Here is a 23454-nt window from a genome sequence, read left to right as displayed (position 1 = left end):
GGACGGGCACAGACATAGACGGAGGACTAAATGTTCTATTAGGTCATTATCTCTCTCTCTCTCTCTCTCTCTCTCTCTGTCTCTCTCTCTCTCTCTCTCTCTCTCTATATATATATATATATATATATATATATATATATATATTAGTAAACGAAAAGGTTCACCCCACTCCAAAAAGGTCCAAAATGACAGTCTTTATTGATAGGATTAAGCAACTACCAACGTGTTTCAACTCAAAAAGAGTCTTGTTCATGGTTAGCAAGTCCTTTCACTCTTTCTCTTAAATTCTAATGATCCAGCTTGCCCATAATGAAGCATTCTGGATATCGTAGTCAAAATAAACATAATGGCTAATATTAAAATAAAAAAGAAGTGATAATTTAGTTAAAACATATGATGGAAATATTAGTTTAAATTGAGCACCCAAATGATTTCCATCATATGTTTTTAACTAAATTATCACTTCTTTTTTATTTTAATAATATTAGTCATTATGTTTATTTTGACTACAATGTATTTGGAGCTTTTTTAGAGTGCAGTGAACTTTTTCGTTTACTAATATTAATTTGAGGGTGGTCCCACTCTGCACCGGCAGCAGAGTGCGCCGTCTAATTTGTTCTTGGACCATTTGTTTCAGATATATATATATATATATATATATATATATATATATATATATATATATATATATATATATATCTGTATCTATATATATTGTGTGTATATATATATATATGTATTGTGTGTGTGTATATATATATATATATACATATATATATATATCAAAACAAATCCCTTTCAGGGTTAGAGTGACGCATAAATTATGGAAAAAAGAATAGAGAACTCTGGGTAGTTCCCAAGTTTAGGTGGAGAGCAGCTCTAGTAAGGAGCACCCTGCAACACCAGCGACATTCTAGATTTGCTCACCTCAAATGTCTGTCCATTGGACAGCCCCAAATAAAGATGGCGGGCATTACTTGTACCCAGGGAAGGCAGTCATGCATTACGCATTCTCAGATAGGTAAGCTATACTTTGCACATTTCTGGTCAGTAGGCTCATGAGTGTTGGAGTTACAGATGTCTGCACTGCCCACTCGTTTCCTTTGCATTGTTTGTCTCCTCCCTCTATGGACATATTGCCACTGACTTTCTTCTTCCCCCGTCCTCGTTCATTTCATAGTCTTGTGCTCTTCTTTTACTTAACAGCCCTCTTCTCTTTGACTCCTTAGTCCGAAGTGTCTTGGATCCCCAACAAACACTACTCTGGGATCTACGGACTGATGAAGCTCGTGTTGACTAAGACTTTACCTTCCAACCTGGAGCGGGTCATCGTCCTCGACACCGACATCACATTTGCCACAGATATCGCAGAACTCTGGGCGGTCTTCCACAAGTTCAAAGGTATGTTGTCGATCCGGTGCACAGGTTCTTCGCCGTCTAGTACTCTTTAGTAAATAAACAATTGTCACATGTCACAAAACGTTTGTGCTAGATTAGTGTTCTAAAGCCTGACGAAAGAACACTTGAGGATAAGTTCATAAATTAGATGTTGTATTTCAGGACTGGGCTTTTCTGGACATTGATAACATTATCATGCCACAGTGTCCTATGATTGTGCAAAGCTAGACAATACTCAACATGCCGGTGATGAACATACCAACACGTAACATGCCAAAACTCAACATACCAACATGTGAACACTCTGCTCCACCACACACATCTGCTTTACCTGCATCAGTTCAGTGCGGTTAGGTCTGTAACATTTACACACCCAGAGAGAGATGTCACAGAAGTAAAATACTGAAGAAAAAAAATCCTACCACTTGGTGGGCCTGCACTTGTAGACCTCCACTTCCCAGGAATACCTAGATTTAAATACCCATTCTAGGGAGGTCACTGGTCTACAGATCAGGACTGTGGAAGATGGAGCACACTTTAATCACTAAATGGGGTCCTACCAAGCATGGGTGTTGTATAAAGTGCGTGCGCATGGCTATCCAAGTAATGAGATGATTTGCAATACTTGGAGTCCTGTTGCAGTGCATTGCAGGACCTTAAAGTTGAATTCTCACCAATGTGTTCATTCAAGAATTGATGTCCTCGATCTTTAGATAGGTGTGTGTTGCTGAAATGATAGACCTGGACTAAGCTCCCTCCAGGCATGCTCTGCGGTAGAAAGCTCTAGCAGTACCCTGCACATACAAACCGCATACAAAGGCCATTTGCTAGCGCCCTGCTCAGCTATGTGCTATACACCTGGAATCATTTTTTCCATCTGTATATTGTCCATACAGGCCCACCCTTTAGTACTGCACTGTAGACCTTACGTAATGTACTGCACATGTACTGTAAACCTAAACACATCATACACCAAGATATCTATAAATCGGTGTATGATGTGATATATGCTAATGCGCTGCAGATATGCACAGGACTAATACTGGTGTAGTGTTGTGTCTTCCTTCTCACAAGCCTCAGAGTGTCCTATGTATATACATTGTAATGCAGACAGCACTAATATATTGCACATCAGCAGCTCTCGGTAGAGCTTGGCTAATGCCCCTCGTGGAGAGTGTCCAGAATAATATTGATTGTCTTGTAGCCACCTGTTTATTTCGATTTATGAGGTGTCTGGATGGCCTGATGGTGTTTGTTTTGCATAGCTCCTCGAGGGATATCGGTGCACGCCTTTTTATTGCTTTTCTGTGTGGGTGTAATGAAATGCATTTCTTTTTGGTGGATAGATTATTACACGTTTTACCAAACCTCAAACCCTTGCATTTAGCTGCCTCGAGCACACCTTGGAAATATTTATTTTCAGTGGTCAATATTAGCTATAATAATCCCTCTTACATATTGGTGTTTTAATTTTTGGCACGATAGTTAATGAACAGATTATATATAAACATGATTTGTATTGTCAAGCGGATGCTCTTGATATAAAATAGATCTATTTCTTACTACAAGAATAGTAAAGGTACTTGCTATTATATTTCTGTCACTGTTTTGTCCTGCTACTTTAGCACTGTTCCATTGCTGAAATGTATTATTACACCACTGTGTGTGTGTGTGTGTGTGTGTGTGTGTGTGCACACGTGTGTGTAGAACTGAATGAAATACTCACTACTTTGAAACTTAGAGTAACAGATTGAAACTAAGTGCATGCTGTCTGATAAGCAGTGCCTGATTGGACGAATGAGCAGAGGTATATTTTTAAGCCCCTCCCCCACTCAGATGAAAAAAAAAAGCTTCAGGATGTTCAATAGGTCGAACCTGCCAGACAGTGCAGCTGTATGGTTATATGCAATATATCAACTTACTGAGAATTTACAGTAGACTTAGAGCCACCCATTGCTTACCATTGGTTGACTTAAGTGTCACTCTTATCTGCTTGCTATTTATTTGATGGCTTGCCTTTCCCAGCTTGTGCATGTCCCCCGCCTGGAGCATAGGCTCTTGCATTGTGCCCTTCCACTGCTCACTGTTAGGGAACTACTTTTTACTTTTTGCTTAAACACTCCAAAATTGAATTTTTTCCATTTGTCTCTCGAGTGAACGTCTCTCCCTTCTGAGCTACCTGCTGTTCTCTCTCTAGTTCGTGTGCTTTCCTTTCTCACCCTGGTGTTGCTTTCTCTCACCTGTGTGCTTTTCTCCAACCCCTCCCCTGTACTCTGTGTTGCTGTCTCTCACTATATATCATCTTAGATCGGCAAATAACACTTGTGCACATTCATTCTGATGCTTGCATATGTGCAAAAATAATGACATAGCTGCATGATATATTTTGTAAAACTTTTGTTTATGCTTGTTAGAAATGGAGTTTCTGGCTGGCTAGGGCATGCACCTCAGCCAGGCACAACCCACCACTCTGGTCGGGGTGAGTAAGTTACACACCAAAGATAACTTGTGCTCACCCCTGGTAGCTTGGCACAGAGCAGTCAGGCTTATCCCCAGAGGTCATGTGGGAAGCATTTACGCAACACACCAGTGACACAATAAGTACACCACAAAAGAGTCTCCACATGGGATTATATACAAATATATTAATATATTGTATCTTGTGCATAAATCATAGACCCATACAACATTATTCATCAATGCTGTGCTCACTTATGCAAGAATAGATTTATTATACATCACAACGGCAACGCATGAGGCATAGTCAGTAAGTAGAGTGTCACAGCATTCTTATGAACACCATGTTCCCACAGGTATCATAATTATTGTGGCAGTATCAATACGACATGGATCTTGAGGTAAAAATGCCATCAACATATATATGACACCTATGGAGTGATTTCTGCAGTGGAACTCAATATCCTAAAAATGTAAAAATCACCTCACATAGATCATGGAGAATACTCAAATGAAACAGCTACTGCCTGGGCACTCTGTGACCTCCTAGGGTAATAATCAATGTTACCATATCCAAGAGGCAGTAATGACTCAGGTCGTGTAGTGTCTCTGACTATAAAGACAATGGTACCCCAGTCTTATTGGCACATTTAAGATACCTCAGGTGTGACACACACAAATTCAAACAACCAACGATTGGGCGCCAGGACACCTGCACGCCTTCTGAGTTACATAGGGTAGGCTTACGTGTCCTGCCAGATGATCTAAGGTTGCTACCCACTAATGCGTGGCGCAACTGCTGACCAGTTCTGCCAGCTGCAGGTGTCAGAAAACAATGCTGGTGAAGGGTGCAATATTTCTTGCTATGAGCCCAGGGCAGCTAAGCCCCTTGGTGTCTGGGAAGTGATTCTCCGTCATGGACCAAAAAAGTGCCCAAAGTGTGGGTCTGTGATGGTGAGGTGCCTGCTGTACACGAGGGTAGGGAAACCCAAACTGGATTCTCCATGTGCAACAAAGAAAAAAAAGAATGCCACAGGAGCAGCTGCCCATGACTCCGCGGTGTAACTGTGGGAAGCACGAGGCCTGCGGCTCAATTAGCAGGAAAAGTTCCTTGTGGCAGTCTGCCAAACAAGGGCAGGACGGGTTGCTAATGTCGGGGCTGTTCGGGCCGCGGTCTTCCTCTAGGGGCCGCATGGAGACATTTATCCTGAGGCATTGTTGCTGTATGGGAACAGCTGAGAGCGCAGCAGTAGTGGGTGCCTGCTTGTGCCACGGGGCACTAGGTCGTGCAGCTTCAGCCTGCATTGATTACAGCTGCTGCCTCACTGCCAAAGAAGGGGAGGAAAATCACACTGGCAACTGTGTCTCCCACACCAGTGGAGAAGTGCCCCTCCTGCACTGGAGAAATAACAGGAAAGTGCGCCTCATGCGCTAGGGTGTAGTCCAAGCGTACACCACACACAGGCTGGGCCCAAAAGCAGGGCAATTGTCATGCTGTTCCCGCACCGAAGAGGGGTACCCCGGGGTAGCACACAACACTCTCCAACATGCAGGGCCCCTGGGAGAACACTGGGCTCACAGAGATGCAGGATGGCAGCACAGAATAAAGCAGGGAGCCCAGATGGCGATTCCTCCTGGCAATGTGTAGGGAGTTAGATGGTCCAGAGTCAGGGAGCAGCTGGTAGCAGGACATTGAGTAACCTCCAGTTAGTCTCTTATGCCACCCAGCAGCAGCAGGTAGCAGGGCAAAACAGAAGAGCAGTCCAGATGAGTCCTCTGTGCAGTCCAGCATTCCTTCTGGCAGAGGTTCAGTCCCAGTTCCAGTTCCAAAAGTGCTCTAAAATCATGGGGTTATAGCCCCTCTACTTTTACTCAAAATAACTAGCTTCTAGAAGGTGGGAAAGGTTCCAGCCAGATCTGACCAAAGAATTCCTTTTCCTGTACCCTGCCTTCAGACACCACTAGTGGGTAAACAAGCCTTTGTGTGAGAGCAGCACACAACCTATACAATTGTAAAGTATGCCCGCCTCCCTCTCTCCCAGCCTAGGAAAACCACCAGTATGCAGATGTAACCCTGTCATACATAACCCTCCGTGATGGATGGCTGTCTGGGGAGTATGTACCAAGTGCCCCAGACGTGGATTGGAGTTAGGCAGCAGAGCACCAGAGTTGAAAACACAGAGAAATGCCCACTTTCTAAAAGTGGTATTTCTGAAATAGCAATGTAAAATCCACCTACATCAGTAAGCACGCTATCTCACTACCATTCTAAACAAACCAAACATGCCCACGCTACTCCTTACAGATCAGAAACCACCATTTAAACATATATGAGGAAATTCCCAATGCAAACCTATGAGAAGAGCAGCACTCACAGCAGTGAAAAACGAAATAGGCTGTTTGTCGCTACTAGGACATGTAACACATAAAAATATATGTCCTATCTTTTACATACACTGGAAACTGCCCAAAGGCCTACCTTAAAGGTGACTTAGGTGTAGTAAAAAGGGAATTTAGGCCTTGGCAAGTGGTATGACTTGCCAAGCCAGTGTGGCAGTAAAGTACGCACGCAGGCACTGAAGTGGCAGGCCTGAGACAACTTTAAAAGGCCACTCCTGTGGGTGGTGCAATCAGTGCTGCAGGCCCTGTAGTATCATTTAATTTACAGGGCCTGGGTATATAGCATACCACTTTACAAGGGACTTACAGGTAAGTTAAATAAGCCAAACAGGTGTAAGCCAATAATACCAAGTTTTAGAGGTGAGAGCACATGTACTGCAACACTGATTAGCAGTGGTAAAGTGCCCAGAGTCCTAAAGCCAGCAAAAAGAGGGTCAGAAAAAAAGGAGGAAAAAAGGCAAAAAGTTTGGGGATAGCCCTGCAGAAACAGCCATTTCCAACAATGCCGTACAGTTGATGATGTTCAACATAAATAAATGGCATTGGCAAACACAATACGTTTCAAAGGTGAGATCTGTTGGCTTTGCTAATGCTTGTTTTAAGTAGAGAGAATTACATGAAGATTGCCAGTGAACAGACAAGTACACAGAAATCAGAGCAGGGAGGGCTTTCATTAACAATGACTAAAACCAGGCTAAGGAACTGATTTAGATATTGGCGGACATGTTACTCCGTCGCAACAGTGACTGATATCCTGTCCGTCAATATCTAAATCCCGTTATACCCTATGGATTTAGATATTGGCAAACAAGATAACCGTCACCATTGTGATGGAGTAACTCGTCTGCCAATATATGTCAGGCTCTAAGTGCACTAAACCAGAGTACACAGATGATCTGTCAGCACATCTGGCTGCGACCCATCAATGTTCTCAGTTTGAGGGCTTTTTACATGCAGAATGGGGCAGCTGATGCAGTGCCCTGCTGTGGGGCATATTGACTGTCCATTTCACTCTATATCCTTGTTACAGTTCATTAAAAGGACTGACTGTGTATTTTATGCAGCCAAACGGGTGACCGGAGTAAGGTTTGCAGCAGCTCCATGTCTTGCTGAAAACGCCACCTGTTTGTTTCTGGTCTTTAAAGAGAAACCAGGGTGAAGACAACAGATGAAAAGGTGGATTTTTATTGTATGATTTTCATGTGTTCTTTGTTTATGCCCTTGAAGAATTTAAATACATTTGCATATAGGAGTGTGATTCTTCTCAAGTTCACAAATAAGGTCCAAATTCTGTGTGAGAGTGGGTTTTCATTTCCCCCTATCAATTAATTCTTGGAAACAGAAGATGACCTCTCCTTTGGCATTACAGTAATATGAATGGCTTACTCTCTGCCACAGCTTGAGCACTGTGTAACGAGGCACTATCCTGTCTATGCTGAATGGGTGAGTGCCTTAGAAGGCCAGCTTTATATCCAAAACAAGTCAAAGTTACAACTTTTCATGAGGTCTAGTGTGACACGTTTGTAGTGGACCACCTGGGGTAATTAAAGTATAGCGTATTAATATCTGCAAACCAACAACGTAAGATTCACAGGACATGTGGATGTATTTTAGAAGCCCTTCTTGTTGGCCTCACTCCACCTTGTAGGATATTTTCTGTATTCGGCCACCCAGACCGTTTTGACATTTGGGAGGTCATGATCTTTACAATATCTCTCAATAGGGGTGCATCTATCCACCTTAAAGAAATAAAGATTGCACAGCTGACTTGGCTTTGGCAGAAGGTTTAATGCATAACACTACTGTTAGGTTTTTCAATACTTCAAAATGACAACATTCTTCCATTACTGGAGCTGATGATCTATGTGAGCAGATACCTGGCAGAAGAGGCAGGTCCTAGGGATCAAGAAACACCCTATCATCTTTGAAATACCTCTTGGACCTTGTCGAAGCTAATTTCAGATAGTTTGGTTGTGAGAATGCACCTCATCACACAAATCAAGACATTCCCAGGGACTGAATTGTTACCAGTTGAAGTGTTCAGGTTAATTTACCTTACTGTATATTATGGATGAAGTCTGAAAATGTTCTTATCTGCCAATAATGCACTTACATTTCAGATCAGTGTTTAACCTTTAGAGATTGTAAATGTTTTAATGTTGAAAACATTTTGTGGAAGCAGTAAAAGTCTCAAGTATGTGTTTTACATAGGCGCACTGTTATTACAGTAATCTTATAGGGCAGCAATACATTTTAAGACCATTATACAAGTGCATTAGGCCATAAGGAACTTGTAACAAGGAGGATGGGATATCCTTCACTATTGTTGACTGGCCCCTTCTTCAAACGTCTCTGAGGAGTAGAAAGTCCAACCGGTATTGCAGAAACACTAAAACTGGGAGCTTCAATGAAAATGAGACACCATGAAGGGCTTTGATTGATCACAACAGCCAGGACTGTTATCCTGCCAAACGAGAAACTATTTTTTCACTTAAGCCAATGCACTTTTTTAGCTTTTTGGTTAGAATGCTGCTAACTTTTTCTGCCCAGTTCTGTGTTACAGCCAGTAATGTGACTTTCATTAAAGCAAACATTTTTATGCTAAGAGTACCAGTGCCACAAAATCCTTAATCCTAGCAACCACAAAATTTGGAGTTATTTTTAAATCTCCAGATTTTTGTTAGCACAGGGTTTCTCACCCAAAGAACAATTGAGATGAGAGGTACCAAGGCTCAAGCATGAAAGAGCTTACCACTGGCCAAGCTTGCAATATAGCCACGAATGAATGACCGTGACACAGTGCCCTATGACAGGGGGTAACCATGTATTCTCCATGTGTGCTCCTGGATGCCATTGAAACAGATTAACTTATTTTCTGCAGAAAACAATGGGCAAGTGGTTCTAAAATAAACCTGTATGAAATTTACATTAGAAGGGCGTAATTGTGTGTAATTTGCAAATTCAGCGTTGCACTATACGTTCAAAAAATGTTCCCTATTTCGCATGATGCAACATTTCGCATGATTTTTCTGCAGAAAACTTGTTAAACCTGGAAATTGTTTGCTGAGAGAATCAGAAAATTGTGTATGTTGCACACTATAAAATCTCATATCCCTAAACGTTTCAAATAAACCCAACAGAAATACAAAAAATGACATATCTGCAACTCGTGAGCCTTGATTAATGTTTATTAGAGGATACTCTGCTGTAAATCAGTGATCAGGAAACATAAAAATGTCCCAGGGCTGCGTGGTGCCTTTTGATTTGGGAAGAGGAAGTTAGCAAAATATCAGTAGTCCTGGCTACATGGAGTATGCCGTACATATTTTTTCATAATCTCCATAATGAACACATCTTTAGGTCCCGGTGGAATTTACTGAGTAAGAACAGTTCTTTAATAATACATTGATCAAAAAATGAGCATCCAAACTTTAAAGATAAGAATCTGCAGGGACTGTATTGAGTTTTTTGCCTTGGGTTTATTTGGGAAATGTGCCTGCACTCTGCTCTACCCCGCTATACTTTTCGCATGTACCTGGGGTTCTCTTTTGTTGTCTTGTCCCTTCCCTGCTTGGCTGTACTTTTCTATTTTAAATCTTCATAGTGCACAAGGGGTTGTGCTGCCTAGAGTTGCTTTGGCTCTGGCATTGGGCACCTGTTAGTTCCACACCCAGACCTTACTATAGGCAGCAGGTGCTGGGTGAAGACACATCACTTACCTCACAGTCGGGCAGCACGACTCAGGACAATCTGCACAGCTTGTCATCCTTCGCGCCGCGTGTCCACGGTTGCAGTCGCCTGGGAAGCAGACTCGCACAGAGCATCGGCAGGGAGGGAAAGCAGTTGGAGCTCAGAGCCTTGTCTCTGAGGAGAGATGTCAAACTTAGGGGTTCTTCTAGTGCCTAGTTGGAAGAAAGAGGCACGACCGAGCCTTATGAATGGCTCTTTCCAGAATGCTGGTCTGCCCAGAGATTACTGCCCGAAGTTCCCAATTCAAGATGAAGTTGTCTTTTCCTGTGATGTTAGTGCCTGTTTGAATCAGATGTAAAGAGGTATTGACAAGTGATGAATGCACTGCAGAACGTTAGTATCCTTATATATTGTCCCATTCATTGCCCATATGCTACTGCTTTGTCGATGCTATTTGGATTTCTTCTGCCCTGATTTAAAAAGAGGGTTTGGTGCCTTGCTTATCTACTCCAGCATAAATTATCATCTCCAGTCAAGAAATCCAAGATGGCCAAGAAGATATTTTGCCTTTTGTGGCATTTTCCTGCTAACTGAGCCCTTTAAGGAGACATTTGACACCTTTCAGGTGTATTAGGTGCACAGTGTGAACGAGGCTGCTGGAGAAGTCGCCCTTTCCTCCGGCAATCTAGAAGAAACTTGACAGGTCTTCGCTGTGTCCAGCCCTTGACCGTACCAGATGTAATGATGCACTGACATCAGCGTACATGACAGGCTGTGCCCTCCTCCCATGATCCTCTACCCAGCACCTGCTCAGACTGGCATCTGTCTAAATACATCAAATGTTTACATCATTATGGCAATATTAAGTATGCTTTTGCCATACTTCTTTTGTTTTGTCTAAGAATGTTGTGCTCTGTGTTGTGCTAATGTGTTTAAGATGAAGGTAGCGAAAGGGAGGAGAACCTGATTTGCTTTATAGGGAAACCCAGTTATTTGTATCATTGGGTGTTTATTGTATTTAATATTGAGGGAAAGATAAAAATTGAGTTGTAAAAAAATACACAAATAAATCACCTTCAAATACTGCAACCATTGACAGTCTGTGTTTATACACTACTAATTTAAATCTCAATATACTGTCTTCCTTATACATATATTCCCTTTCTATGTAATCATGTATCAATTTATTTATTACTTTACTCCTACTGTAGAAAAGAAAAAAAATCACTCTCTCCAGTGCACTACACTGTCTCACCCCATACCTCTCCCAATCTATCCTCTATCTCCACTCTCTGACTCATCCCACACCTCATTCTACTACATGATCTCCTAAATGACCCTTTCTAGACTCTTCCCTCCTCTATGGCTCACCCCAAACCTCAGTTTACTACTATGATCTCCCAAACAACCCTACTAAACTCTTCCCTCATTTATCTCTGCTTCGACTCATCCCAAACCTCATTTTACTACTGTGAGCTCCCCAATCCCTTTCTACAGACTCTTCCGTCCTCCATCTCTCCTTTTACTCATCCCAGACATCATCTTACTACTATGATCTCCCATTTAACACTTTCTAGATTCTCCTTCTATACCTCCATTATTCTGTTCAATCCAACTAACAGACTGCCATGTCCGCTGCTCAAATTAACTCATATTTCACTATACTAATCCACCACTAATCCTTCTGTGTTCTGGAGTAGCGTGCTACTCACCAAAAAGCGTTTTGATGCCATGTCAGAGGTAGTAACCGCTATATAAATACAATTACAAATACTATTTAGAATGTTTGTGTATTATAGCTCGAGCATGTTGACATCAAGGCACTGTGCGTAGCACAGAGATACACAGTAAGGTCCACTAGAGCTCTGCAATTATGTGGCAGTTGTGTTATGTGCATTATTGTGGATTTACTGCACTTTCCACAGAGTTCACGATCGGCTGCATAATCTGTAGATAAAAAATATATTTTCGATCACTTTAGCGAACAGATTCACACAAATAAAAGGTGCACTGCATGGTAGCAAGCCGTTGCACACTTTTGTAAAAGGTTTCTGTTTCAGTTGTTGCTTACTGTAGTTTGGTCCTTATTTGCTACATAATTTCCATTTCCCTGGGCATATTATATTCCCAAGTGCCAAGAAACCGGTTGGTGTAAACGGGCTGTATAAATAATTTGAACATAACATAACAAATTGTAGTATACATAGCAGTGGGGTTATAGTGTGTCGAACATACATAGGTTCTTGTGCATTACAAGGCAGTGTGACCCGTTGGAATGCAGTGTGCAGTTTCATTGCTTTATGAGCTAGGCATAGTCACATGACCACTGCCTATTTTGATGTTTTGAGGTAGAAATTGTTTGTTACCTATAATTTGATTTCAGTTCATACTCCACGAGGCATCTGTTGGCGTTACATTCATTTTTCTCCGTTGGGAGTCCAGACTATATAATTTTAAAGCTTTTTTGCTCTGAAATATATTACTGATTTTAAGTATGAAAGGTTTCTTAAAGTTATACATCAGAACATACGGCATTGCAAAGTCTACAAATTCCAATTATTGATACAAAACTAGCCTAAAAAATATGCTCCCCTCTGCTTGGCGTACTGGTTGGCATACCACCCAGCCTATTATCAGAAACTTGAAAAAGCTTTAACCATAGGCAGTCGTGTGGGGAGCGCAAGCTGAAACAGGTTTACTGTATATGGCTGAGGCGTGGGTGACCTGCGGTGGTTGGAGTACTTGTTTATTAGTGCTTTCAACAGTTGTCAAAGTTTGTCCTAAATGCTTGCAAAGGCCTTATTATATTTTCATGGTAGTCTAAAGGAAGATAAAAAGGCAAACTCTCCAACCTCTACCTACTCTATCGTTTACGGCATTGTTATGCCTGTTGGTTATAGAGTGGTGGGTGTGAATGAGAAGATGTTGGAGGTTTCTGCTGCTATGATCTATGTCTTGGTAGTTGTAGAGTGCAAATGTCGCACTAAAGCAACAGAGCACTGAACATGGAGCATGGACCAATGGGAAGATAGTTATAGACACACTTATTGGGGGGAGATGTCAAGTGTAGACTGTCAGGCGTGTTGCATCTTTTCTCTGAATTGTAGGAGAGTCGGTGCTGATCTGATGTTGATAGGGATGCTCTTCCAGATCCTGAGAACATGAACAGAGAAGGCAATGGTCTTTCTCCATTCTGGCAATATCCAGGCTCCTGGTCTGGTGTCGTTCCCCAGACGTGGCTAGTTTATTTGACAGATAAGTTGAGGTCTTGTTGCTAAGGGCTTTATATGTAGAGAAGCTCATCTTAAAGATGGTCTGGGCTGGAAAGGGGAGCCAGTATGGGCCTTTTATTGTGGAGGTGATATAGTCAAGTTTTTACAAGCCTTCACTGAGCAGTGCGTATGTGTGTATGATACTTCTCAGGGAGCTAGTATATTATCAGGAGAGCGTGGTGCCTTTGTCTAAATAGGAGAGGACTAAGACTTGTATATTGATGTGGAGTCCTCTTCCAGGAGAAACTGCTTCACTTCAGGAGGGAGATTTGGAACCAAGCTGTCTTGGTCATACTTGCAATGTATTGCTTGAATGGTAGGTCTGTGTCAAGGGTGAATCCCAGTGTCTTTTCATGGTCTTTTAGTTGGGGGTGCGGAGTGAAACCTGGTTGGTTTAAGTTGGATAGCTTGGCTTGTCCCTAAATTGGTTATTGCTGATGGCAAACAGGAGGAATGAAGCTTTTGTGGAGTTTAGGTTCAGGAAATTATTTGACAAACAAGACTGGATGATCTCGGGCCAGTATTTGAGTTTCTGTATGTCACTGGATGAAGATAATTCAGGTAGAGTTTAGTTTCATCTGCGTATTGTTGGATTGAGGTGATGCCTGCTGTCTGCCAGAATGGATCTAAGAAGTTTCATGTAGCGATGGAAGGTGATGAAGAAAAGGATGAAGCCCTAGGGTACTTCACAGAAGATGAGGAGTGTCCATGACCTTGTGGAACCCATTTGCATGAGCTGGCACTGATGGTGAGGTAGGATAAGATGTTATTCAGAGCTGCGTGTTCACCTGTGATGAAGGCTGCAGAGAAGTCATACAGGACCAGGATGCAGGGGCTGTCCTGTTGTTGAGGAGGAGGGCATCATCGACTACTTGAACTGTGGCTCTCTCATTGCTGGGTTTATAGCCCAGAATTTGCATAATGAGGGTGTGACCTAGAAAGATTACGTCAGCTCAGATCTCTGCACAGATATCACTAATACAAAGCTAGCCTACATTACTGCCCACTCCGACTCTCACCTCATGGGTTGAACTAAAAGTTTAAGTCCTACCACCATCCTTTATGGCTGAATTCTCCATATGCACACATCAGTTGCAAAGGCAAGGGCTGTAGCCTCCACCTCAGTATTTCACTCAACCTCACGCACTCCGGTATTAGTCTCCTCCCCACATCCTTTGACTGACACTCTGCCACTGTCATTGCCCCATTAAATGTCCACCTTTTTTCCATCTACCACCCACATGTAAGCAAGCAAAGCTCTTAGGTGATATTCCAGGTGGTGAGCGTTGAAGCTAAATTTGTTGTGCACCTGTGTATGAAGGGAAAGGAACGTCAATGCGCATGTCGAGCTGCGCTTGTGCTTAGTGAGCACAAGAAGGGTGACACAGGCTACCCTCACCTCCTGGCTATGCTGCACCCACTTGCAAAATATAAGCCACATTTTTATCAAGAGAACTGTAGATCTAAGTAGAACATGTGAGCCTTAATCCTTTTGTGGAAACCAGCTTTCGCAAGTCATCATCCATCCTTCACATTGCTTGATTCTGACTTGCAAATGGTGAGGATTTCACATCCCCCTCTTGGAAAGAGATTGACTCGTATGCCTGTATTCTCATGAACTTAAAGAGGCTGCCCTTAAAAATGTGCCCTACGAAATAGTGTAATTTCACAAGCACTTTTGATCATATTGACAGAGCCTGGGGTTGCCCATGGCCCTGAGACCGTCTCTGATTCTGATTTGGAATCTCTGTTCATTGGTGTTGGCTTTCTGTTGAAGCCTTTAGTACTTACTTGAAACTCTCACTATATTTTGAAATAAGCCCTTTGTGTGTGTGCGTATGTGTGTATACAAATATTTTTTTAAATATATACACATATTTATATATATATATATGTGTGTGTGTGTGTGTGTGTGTATATATATATATATATATCAACATTTACAATATACTTTTAATAAATCGTTTTCTTTGACTTATAAGTGCATCAGACTGTCTTCTTAGTTGCAAATAATACTTCCACACCACTTGAATTAAATGTGTGACATGCCGGCAGGTACTGAAGATGCAAATGGTGATTGATGTACGTCAGTCGCGGTGAAGATGTCACTGATGTAGATTAGAAGAACTGAGGAGGGGGTTCAGGGTCTATCTACCATTGACAGAAAGAGAATGCAAAGACCGGGAAGTACTCTGAGAGTTGGCAGGTGGGGGTCCCTCCCCTTCCAACCACCCCCCCCCCGCCAACACACACGCACAAGGGTTGGGGGAAGCATGATACACGGAACAGACATGTGCAGAGAGGCAGAAGTGTGGGTAGTCAGGAGCAGAAAAACAGAAAGATAATTATTATTAAGGCTAGTCACGAATTCAATGAGTAGGAGTCAGTGGGTTCTAATAAAAGGTAAAAATAGGTAGGAATGAAGCAGATGAGCGGAAAATCCTGTTCACTCCAAAAGTCTGTGGATAATGACTTGGAATCACACGAAGACATTCGCAGCTGCTCCCTTTGGATTTACCTCTAACATCCAGAGAGTCTCTGCAGTAAGTGAAAGGGCTTTTACACACATCCAGTGTCAGGGGACCCCTCAGTATGTCGCCAGGGGAAGTGACTTTTCTAGGCATCCCCCAGAATGAAGTTTTCATTGTCAAAGACCTATTTTGCACAATACCCTTGTTACTGTGCACTTTAGCTCAGCCCATTTCTTATCCTTGACTGGCTTTCTTTTCAATATCATTGGCTTGCTGCTTTGTGTTCAGTGGCTTCTTTCCTCTTCTTGTGTTTCTTCCACCGGCTGAACATACCCCATTTACCAACAGGTCAAAACCAATGAGTGGGGAGGGGAGCTGAATGTGGAAGGGCCCTTGAACTGATATACATAAACCAAACGTTCAGGATGTCTTCCAAAACAAGTAGTCACTATGCTCTGCTCCTCACCGCTCAAGTGGCACAGAACATGTGCTGTTGCAGAACCCTCACCCACATGCTGACCAGGTGCATGCGTCATCATCGGGTCATCGCCTGGTCAGGTGCTCACCGCCAGGTGGAATCAACCTCGCAGTGGGAGGAGGCACTTTGATGTTCCCTATGTTCTTAATTGGTCTTAGGACAGAAAACATAAAAAATGCCTCCTGGGAACCCTAATAAGAGAAGTTCTTTGATATGCTTAAAAACATAACAAAACACAAAGCATTTGAGGTTTGTAATTTTGAGCTAGTGTGTCTATTCTAAGTCGACATGTTTAATCTGCTTCACAAGATGTGCAGATTTCTTCAGGATCTCTAATTCCCTTGTACTTCTAACCCATGCTGAACAGGAGTTACACATCTGCACGCATTCCATGCAAGATAAAGTGATAGTTACCCATCCCTTCCATCCAGTATGTATTGATTGAAGACTCCAGATTATCCACTTCAAGCATCATGGCAACGGAGATTATCCAGGCCTCATGGGATGAAATGCAGAGACTTGCTGGAATCAAAGGTCACACATGCATCAATGCTCATGAGGTCTTCCCAACTTAGCTCTGTGGACCACCTTTCCTGAATGGATTTACCTTTGATCCCAGCAAGCCATGAGGTTGAGCAAACCTGGGGGTGAGCACCTCACCAGGGGCCAGATGTATCAAACTTTTTTGCATTCGCAAACGGTGCAAATCGCAAAATCCAGCCGTTTGCGAATGTAAGAATGCCTTTCACGATGTATGAAAGCCATTCTCAGTGCAATTTTAAGGAATCACAAAAATAGCGATTCCTTAAAATTTCGACCCCATTTAGAGAATCGCAAATTGCGATTCCCTAAATAGGAAATCGCAAATAGGGAATTCCTATTTGCGATTTCCAAAGCACATGTATCAAGCATTTCCTAAATGCGAATTGGGCATTTAGGAAATGCAAATACCACAAACTCAAGTTTGGTGGTAAGCATGTGCAATTTATAAAAATGCATTATGAATACATTTTTAAAAATGACATATAGTGCAAACATGCCCCTAAGGCATGTGTGTGCTTCACATGTCCACAAAGATTTGTTTGGGGTGCATCAAAGGGGGCCTTAGGCCCCCAGCACCCTGGGGTTTGCATTACCTAATTTGCGAATTCCTAACTGGGATTCGAAAATTGGGAAATACAAAACCATTCACACCTATGGGCCTATAGGGATGAATGGAGTCGCATTCTCTAATTGCGATTCGGTAAAAGCGATTGCGAATTTTAAGAAATCGCTATTACCGAATCGCAAATTTCATACATCCCATTTTGCATTTCTTATATAGCGATTTCTTAAAATTCGCTATTTAAGAAATTCAAAACGGATCTTTGATACATCTGGCCCCAGATGAGGACCCGATGATCAGTGTTGTGAGTGAGGGTTCTATAAGAACACGTGCACTGTGCCTGGTGAGCACTAAGGAGCAGGGCCTAGTGACTGTTTGTTTTGGGAGACTCTCTTTTGCTTTATGCATAAATAGGTGCAAATGCTGTGCATTAGAGAACCCATACCGCAATGAAAGCTGACAGATATTAAGGACATGGAATTACTTACACTTTTTGTGTTGATTCTTGTGGTGCCCTGAGGGTGCAAGCCCTTCCTGCAAGTCTATAGTCTGTGACTCATTAGCCCCACCATTCGTCTGTAACACAACCACCACTACCGGGGGGGCAGTTTCCACAAGACTTCACCGTCTTGTGCCATAGCCTGCTTCTGTCCTGTTGTGTAATAGGAGAGTTGCTTAGTGCCTGATCAGTTTGTGGAACTCCAGGAAATGTTGACAATTTGACCTTTGAGAGGACTCTATACGGGGATTCACCTCTACAGTACTATGGGTGATGGAGGTCTGCATTGCGGTACATTGGCAGAGGACCAGGAACCAGTCCCAACACTGAAATAATATCAGCAGCAGTGATTGTCAGAGTGTGGAGTGTCAGGCTTAGCACCGCAGTAGCATAGGCATCAGTGGTCCAAAGCGAAGTCTTTCAGAAAGTGGGACTCGTGTTACAGAATCAATAGATTGCCATTGATCCATATTAATTTTGCAGAGCATCACCATAAACGTGGAAGAAGAGGGGTGACCCTGATTAGAAAATAATTTGAGGATCCATACTAACCAAGCTTGACTCATAGCGGGGTCCCTTGCTGCACTTTATGAATGAGTTATCTCCGAGATTGTTATGTGAGGGCTCTTTCTGAACACACTGTTATATCACAATCCTGTCATCTGAGAGTGTTTGGTTAAGTGTGGAACGGCCCTGGCCTCAGCCGAGCCCAAGTGAAAGTACTGTATTTGAGGGCATACCACTACCGACCTATGTGTTTAATGAGACAACTTTGGCAGGGCTGTCAGTGGTGAGATGCAGGACCCTGCCTTTTTTTTTTTTTTTTTATCATTAAAAAAAATATATAGGTTGCCATGACAACAGTAAATGCAATTCTATATCGCCATGGAAACGAGCTGCAGTCATCCATCAAACATGTATTTTTAGGAGTTTAGGCGAGAGAAGATGGAGGGATTTGTATGTAAGGTCTGATTTTTGTACTACTTCTCATGTAGTGTCTGATGAGAGGACTTGGAAGAAGCAAGGACAGTATAATGAAGACATCTTTGAGGACGTTTTTGACCACGAACTTGATGGCTGCGTGGGCTTCCGCTCTCTTAAACAATAGGGCCAAGCACACCGAGTGCATCCCTCATTCGCCGACTGAGCCTTTTTCTTTTCATCTAAACCAGATGAGTGCGACAAAACATTATAAGTATTTATTTGCTGAATTTTGTTTGACGCCTGAGGCAAATGTCTATTGTAGAAGCCACTTATATTAGTATTAGGCTGCTAACCTGTAGGAATGAGTGAGTGCGTGAGCGAGACAGGCCTCTTATGGTGTCAGGGAAGAGTGTCCCTCCACAATATTTAGAAAGAAATTTGCTCCAATAATATATTGTAAAGTACACTTGTTCATAAACTTGCTAAAAAGCCATGGGCTCAGAAAGGGCATTTTCATGGTATGCCAAGTCAATGAAAACTGAAACTCCCTAGGAGTTGAATCCATTTTTTTTAGGTTCCCCCACGTCAAAAATTATCACCATTGTGCCTGGGTCAACATTTTTCCATGAGTACCACATTATGCCAAAAACTGCATTCAAAATGCCAGTGCTAGAACTTTGCCCTTAACGCCACACATATATCACAAGTGACCCTTACGTCAAAAATTACCTCTACTATGTCAGGGCTAGCATTTTGTCCTGGTTTCCCAATTTCAATATTCCACTTTTGTCCTCCATTATGCTAGGAATTACTTCCAGTGTGTTAGCTCCAGCATTTTGCCATGGGTGTTACTTGAAGATGCCAGTCCCAGCATTTTTACACAGGTGCCCCATATGCCAAGAATTAACTCTAGTATGCCAGTGCTAGTATTTTACAATGGGTGCCCATTACACCAGAAATGATCTCCAATATGCCAGTGTCTGGATATTGTCACATGTACTGGTCCTTTGGTATGCCAAGGCCACCAGCAGCCTTGCAGGCGTAAGCCTAAATTCCTGCTCACACTCACTTATGTTAACTCACTCAAACTGATACTCACTAATTCTTATTCATGCTCAATCACTTGGACACATTGCTTCTCAGTCACTCTGTACCACTCAAGGTTGAAATGAAACGTTTCTCTCACTCATTCACAATAATTCTTACTCTGATTAACTCATGTTTTCTCACTCAAACTCTCACTTATTTTCACTCCCTCTGACTCACTCCTTCACAGTCAATATTACTCCTACTCACTCTATCACTCACATTCATGCATACTCATACTCTCACTCACACTAAGTTGCACTCACTCATTCTCACGTGTTCTCACTTACTTGGACTCGTGCATTCTCAATCACTGTTGCAATCCTACTGACAATCCCTCACTCATTCTCACTCCCACAGCCCTCGCTCTCTGACACCCCCTCACGCTCATTCTTACACGTTCATTCTCATTTATTCACTTTCTCTTATAGTTACTCTCAATCGCTCATTTTCACTCCCTCTGATTTACTCATGCTCACGTACTGACACCTAGTTTCACTTATCCTCACTCACTACTCGTCATTGGCTATCGCCCACTTTCACTCACTCACACATATACACTCACACAACATTAGTTTATTAAAGAGCACGTTGGCATTGTAGCTACTGGAAGGAGCTCGCCTTTTCTCGAGGAGTCGAGAAGAACACTAGCGAGACCTTTCCATCCAGCCCTTGACAGCAGCTGGTAGACACTTAGGGCCTGATTTGGATATTAGCGGATGGATTATTCTGTCACAATGGTGACAGATATCCCATCCGCTGAAATCTAAATCCCATTATTTCCAATTGAATTTAGATTCCGGCAGATGAGATATAGGTCACATTTGTGACAGAGTAACCTGTCCGCCAATATCTAAATCAGACCTATAGACTCATGAGGCCTATAGACTCACGGAGAGTTGTTAGAAGTGTGACCTTCTGTCACTATGTTGCTGCAGTTCCACCAACCACTGAGACAGCACCGCAGCCCTTTTGCACCATATTATATTCTAATGTGTGTATTCTTGAATTATATGATCAGTTGTTGATTTATGATTAATCCAAGATAATCTGACATGGTATCACTTCCCAGGAAGACATTTCTACCACCATTTCTAGCTTACAACAGTTGAGTTTAAGTCCCAAATCTGAGTGACACACAATAATTTATATTTAATTCAATTTGCCATAGAATGACAGCACAGTGAGCAAAGTACCCTACCTCTCTTTCCCTTACTTTTTGATTTGATGCAATCATTTATTCAGTGTATCGCTACTTGCCGGTTCCAATTAGCGACTATGCAAAATTACAAACCTCATTTGTTTTTATTCACATATAACTGGTTCATTAAAATAGCATGAATTACATAAAAATACAGCAAGTGAAAAAATATACCCAATGTTGTTTATTCCAGCACACTTCTCTGTACCCTAGATTGTGACGTATCTAAACCAGTTGCTTTATCCACCTTGAGCTTTTCTAGTTCTTCTGATCTCTCTTCCCAAATGCATCTCTATCCACCCCACTGCCATTTTTGTGTATGCCGCTAATTACAAGGTGCACACGATCATGGCAGTACATACTTTGCAAAAGAATGAGTTAAAAATATGTTACTCACAGCTTCCTGACATAAAATGCTTGTTTTCACAAGGCCCAAACATATATCCTCTCTGATCCTCTCATGAAGAATTCCTGGACTTCTTTTGCTAATATATGACAATCATCCTTTAGCAGGAGTAAAATTCCAAGAATATTGCTTCGATGCTCTAGACTGTGAAACTGCTCATATGTAACTGTGAGAAATTTGGCTGTTGGCTGACTGGGGTGTGAGTCCCTGTCAAGCAATAGCCACACTCTCTTGCAGGGTGAACCACAAAAAGTCACTAATTTAACATGTGCTTAACCATAGGTAGCTTGACACAAAAAGCAGCCAGGGTAAACTTAGAGGCAATGTTTTAAGTATTTATGCAGGCCACAAACAGCAATACAGTGAAAACATAACACAATAAAAATCCCAAACCGATTTAGAAAAATAGAGAACATTTTAATATATCATTTGACACCAAAATAATCTAAATCCAGTTAGTAGAACAGATTTTTTCAAGTTTTAAGTGTAAAATAGTGCTTAAAAATAAAAAGCGCCAACCACGACATCTGGCTGCGCTAGACCAGGGCACAGTCAAAAGTTAAGGCTGAACACGATGGAGCGTGGTTCGGATACGCAAAGTGAATTTGACCTGGTCAGCACTTACCTTCGGACTTAGAGCATTTTCAGAAGTTCAATGAGGCAAGGCTGCTGGAGTGTCCAAGGAGAGAGCCTTGTCACAGGATAGCCGTGGGGCGAAGCCGCAGTGAAAACATTTGCCTTATAACTAAATTGTTGAGATGGGAGTTGAAAATCTCCAGTGGGATCATCTAGAAGATTGTAGCCGAAGACATTTCCATGAGGCCAGATGCCTCTTTTGCGAAGAACCGCTGAAAAGGATTTGCTGCTGAAGAGAATAACGTAGCAGGAGATGCGGCAAAGTCAACCTGTCCGGCCATGTACCTCGGGCAGAAAGGCAAAGGGTTGGTCCCAGTCTCCTCATGGCTCTCAGAAAACGTTTTGTCCAAATTTTGTTTAAGGTCTCAGTTTTGGATATTGGCCATCTGGGCACCTGTAGGACCACAGCCAAGGGTCCAGAAGTGGAAGGGAGACCTCTTGGTGGTTCAGGACTCACTCAGGCTGTGTACGGTTGCAGGTTCAAGATGGTGGGAGCCTGTTATGTTCCTGTGACTCTGAACAGGACGCCAGCAAAACTAGCCCTTGGAGTCACTTCTGGAAGTCCTGGGTGCAGGTGAAGATGCAGGGCTCCATCCATAGCAGAGCTAGTCTCTGAAGGTTTCAAGGCAGGCTCCAGGCAGCAAAGCTGTTCTTCCAGGGACAGTCGCAGTCTGCCAGAGTGCACAGCAAGACACAGCAGCAAGCAGTCCCCTGAGAGTCCTTCAGCAGGTCCAGTAGTGAACTGAAGAGTGGGTCTTAGAGCCCTGTTTTTATGCCCCAATGCCCTGCTCCTAGAAACTGGTTTAGATTTCCAGAAGTGTTCTTTGAAGTTCCAGGAGTTTCCTGCCTCCCCTGCCTTGACTCTTAGCTGGCTGCACTGACAATACAGGGTTGTTAAGTTCATTGTGTGGTGTCAGAACACAACCTTTTCAGGTGTAAGTGGGGCTGTGCTCAGCTGCACCCCCAACCTGCCAGTGGAAAGGCCATTCAGGCCCTGTTAATCCCACTATTGTGTGGCTGTCTGGGGTGAATTCACAACGTCTCAACTGTCAGTTACACCCAGTCATGTGACCTAAGGCAGGCTGCAGGCACAGAGGGCTAAGGGCAGGAAAATGCCAACTTTCTAAAAGTGGCATTTTAAAATTTGTAATGATAAATGCAACTTTACCATTAAGGGGGGTTTATCATTACAAGTTCATAGATATCAAACATTAAATATCTACCTCCTCTGGTTTAGGAATTGTAGCTTCCTAAATATAATAAGAAATCCCTAATGGTATCCTTCGAGAGGGGTAGGCCTCACAGTAGTGAAAACGGATTTGGAAGTTTTTCACTACTAGGATATATAAAACGTAAAAGTACACATCCCAACTTTTAATTTCATAGCACTCTACCCTATCGGCTACCTAAGGCCTACCTTAGGGGTGACGT

General features: G+C 42.5%; 1 protein-coding gene across 3 annotated transcripts in view; it reads left to right on the top strand.

Moving 5' to 3' along the window:
- LARGE1 (LARGE xylosyl- and glucuronyltransferase 1) overlaps window positions 1–23454 on the top strand; it is a 755508-nt gene that overhangs the window by 407014 nt on the left and 325040 nt on the right. For all 3 annotated transcript variants that reach the window (XM_069227932.1, XM_069227934.1, XM_069227933.1), the window contains exon 6: window positions 1230–1401. In XM_069227932.1, the coding sequence (XP_069084033.1) occupies window positions 1230–1401 (172 nt within the window). The remainder of the gene's footprint in view (window positions 1–1229; window positions 1402–23454) is intronic.

Source organism: Pleurodeles waltl, chromosome 4_1 (genome assembly GCF_031143425.1).
Source record: "Pleurodeles waltl isolate 20211129_DDA chromosome 4_1, aPleWal1.hap1.20221129, whole genome shotgun sequence".
Lineage (NCBI taxonomy): Eukaryota > Metazoa > Chordata > Amphibia > Caudata > Salamandridae > Pleurodeles > Pleurodeles waltl.
The sequence above is the reverse complement of the archived record's forward strand: the minus strand, read 5'-3'. Positions and strand labels throughout refer to the sequence as shown.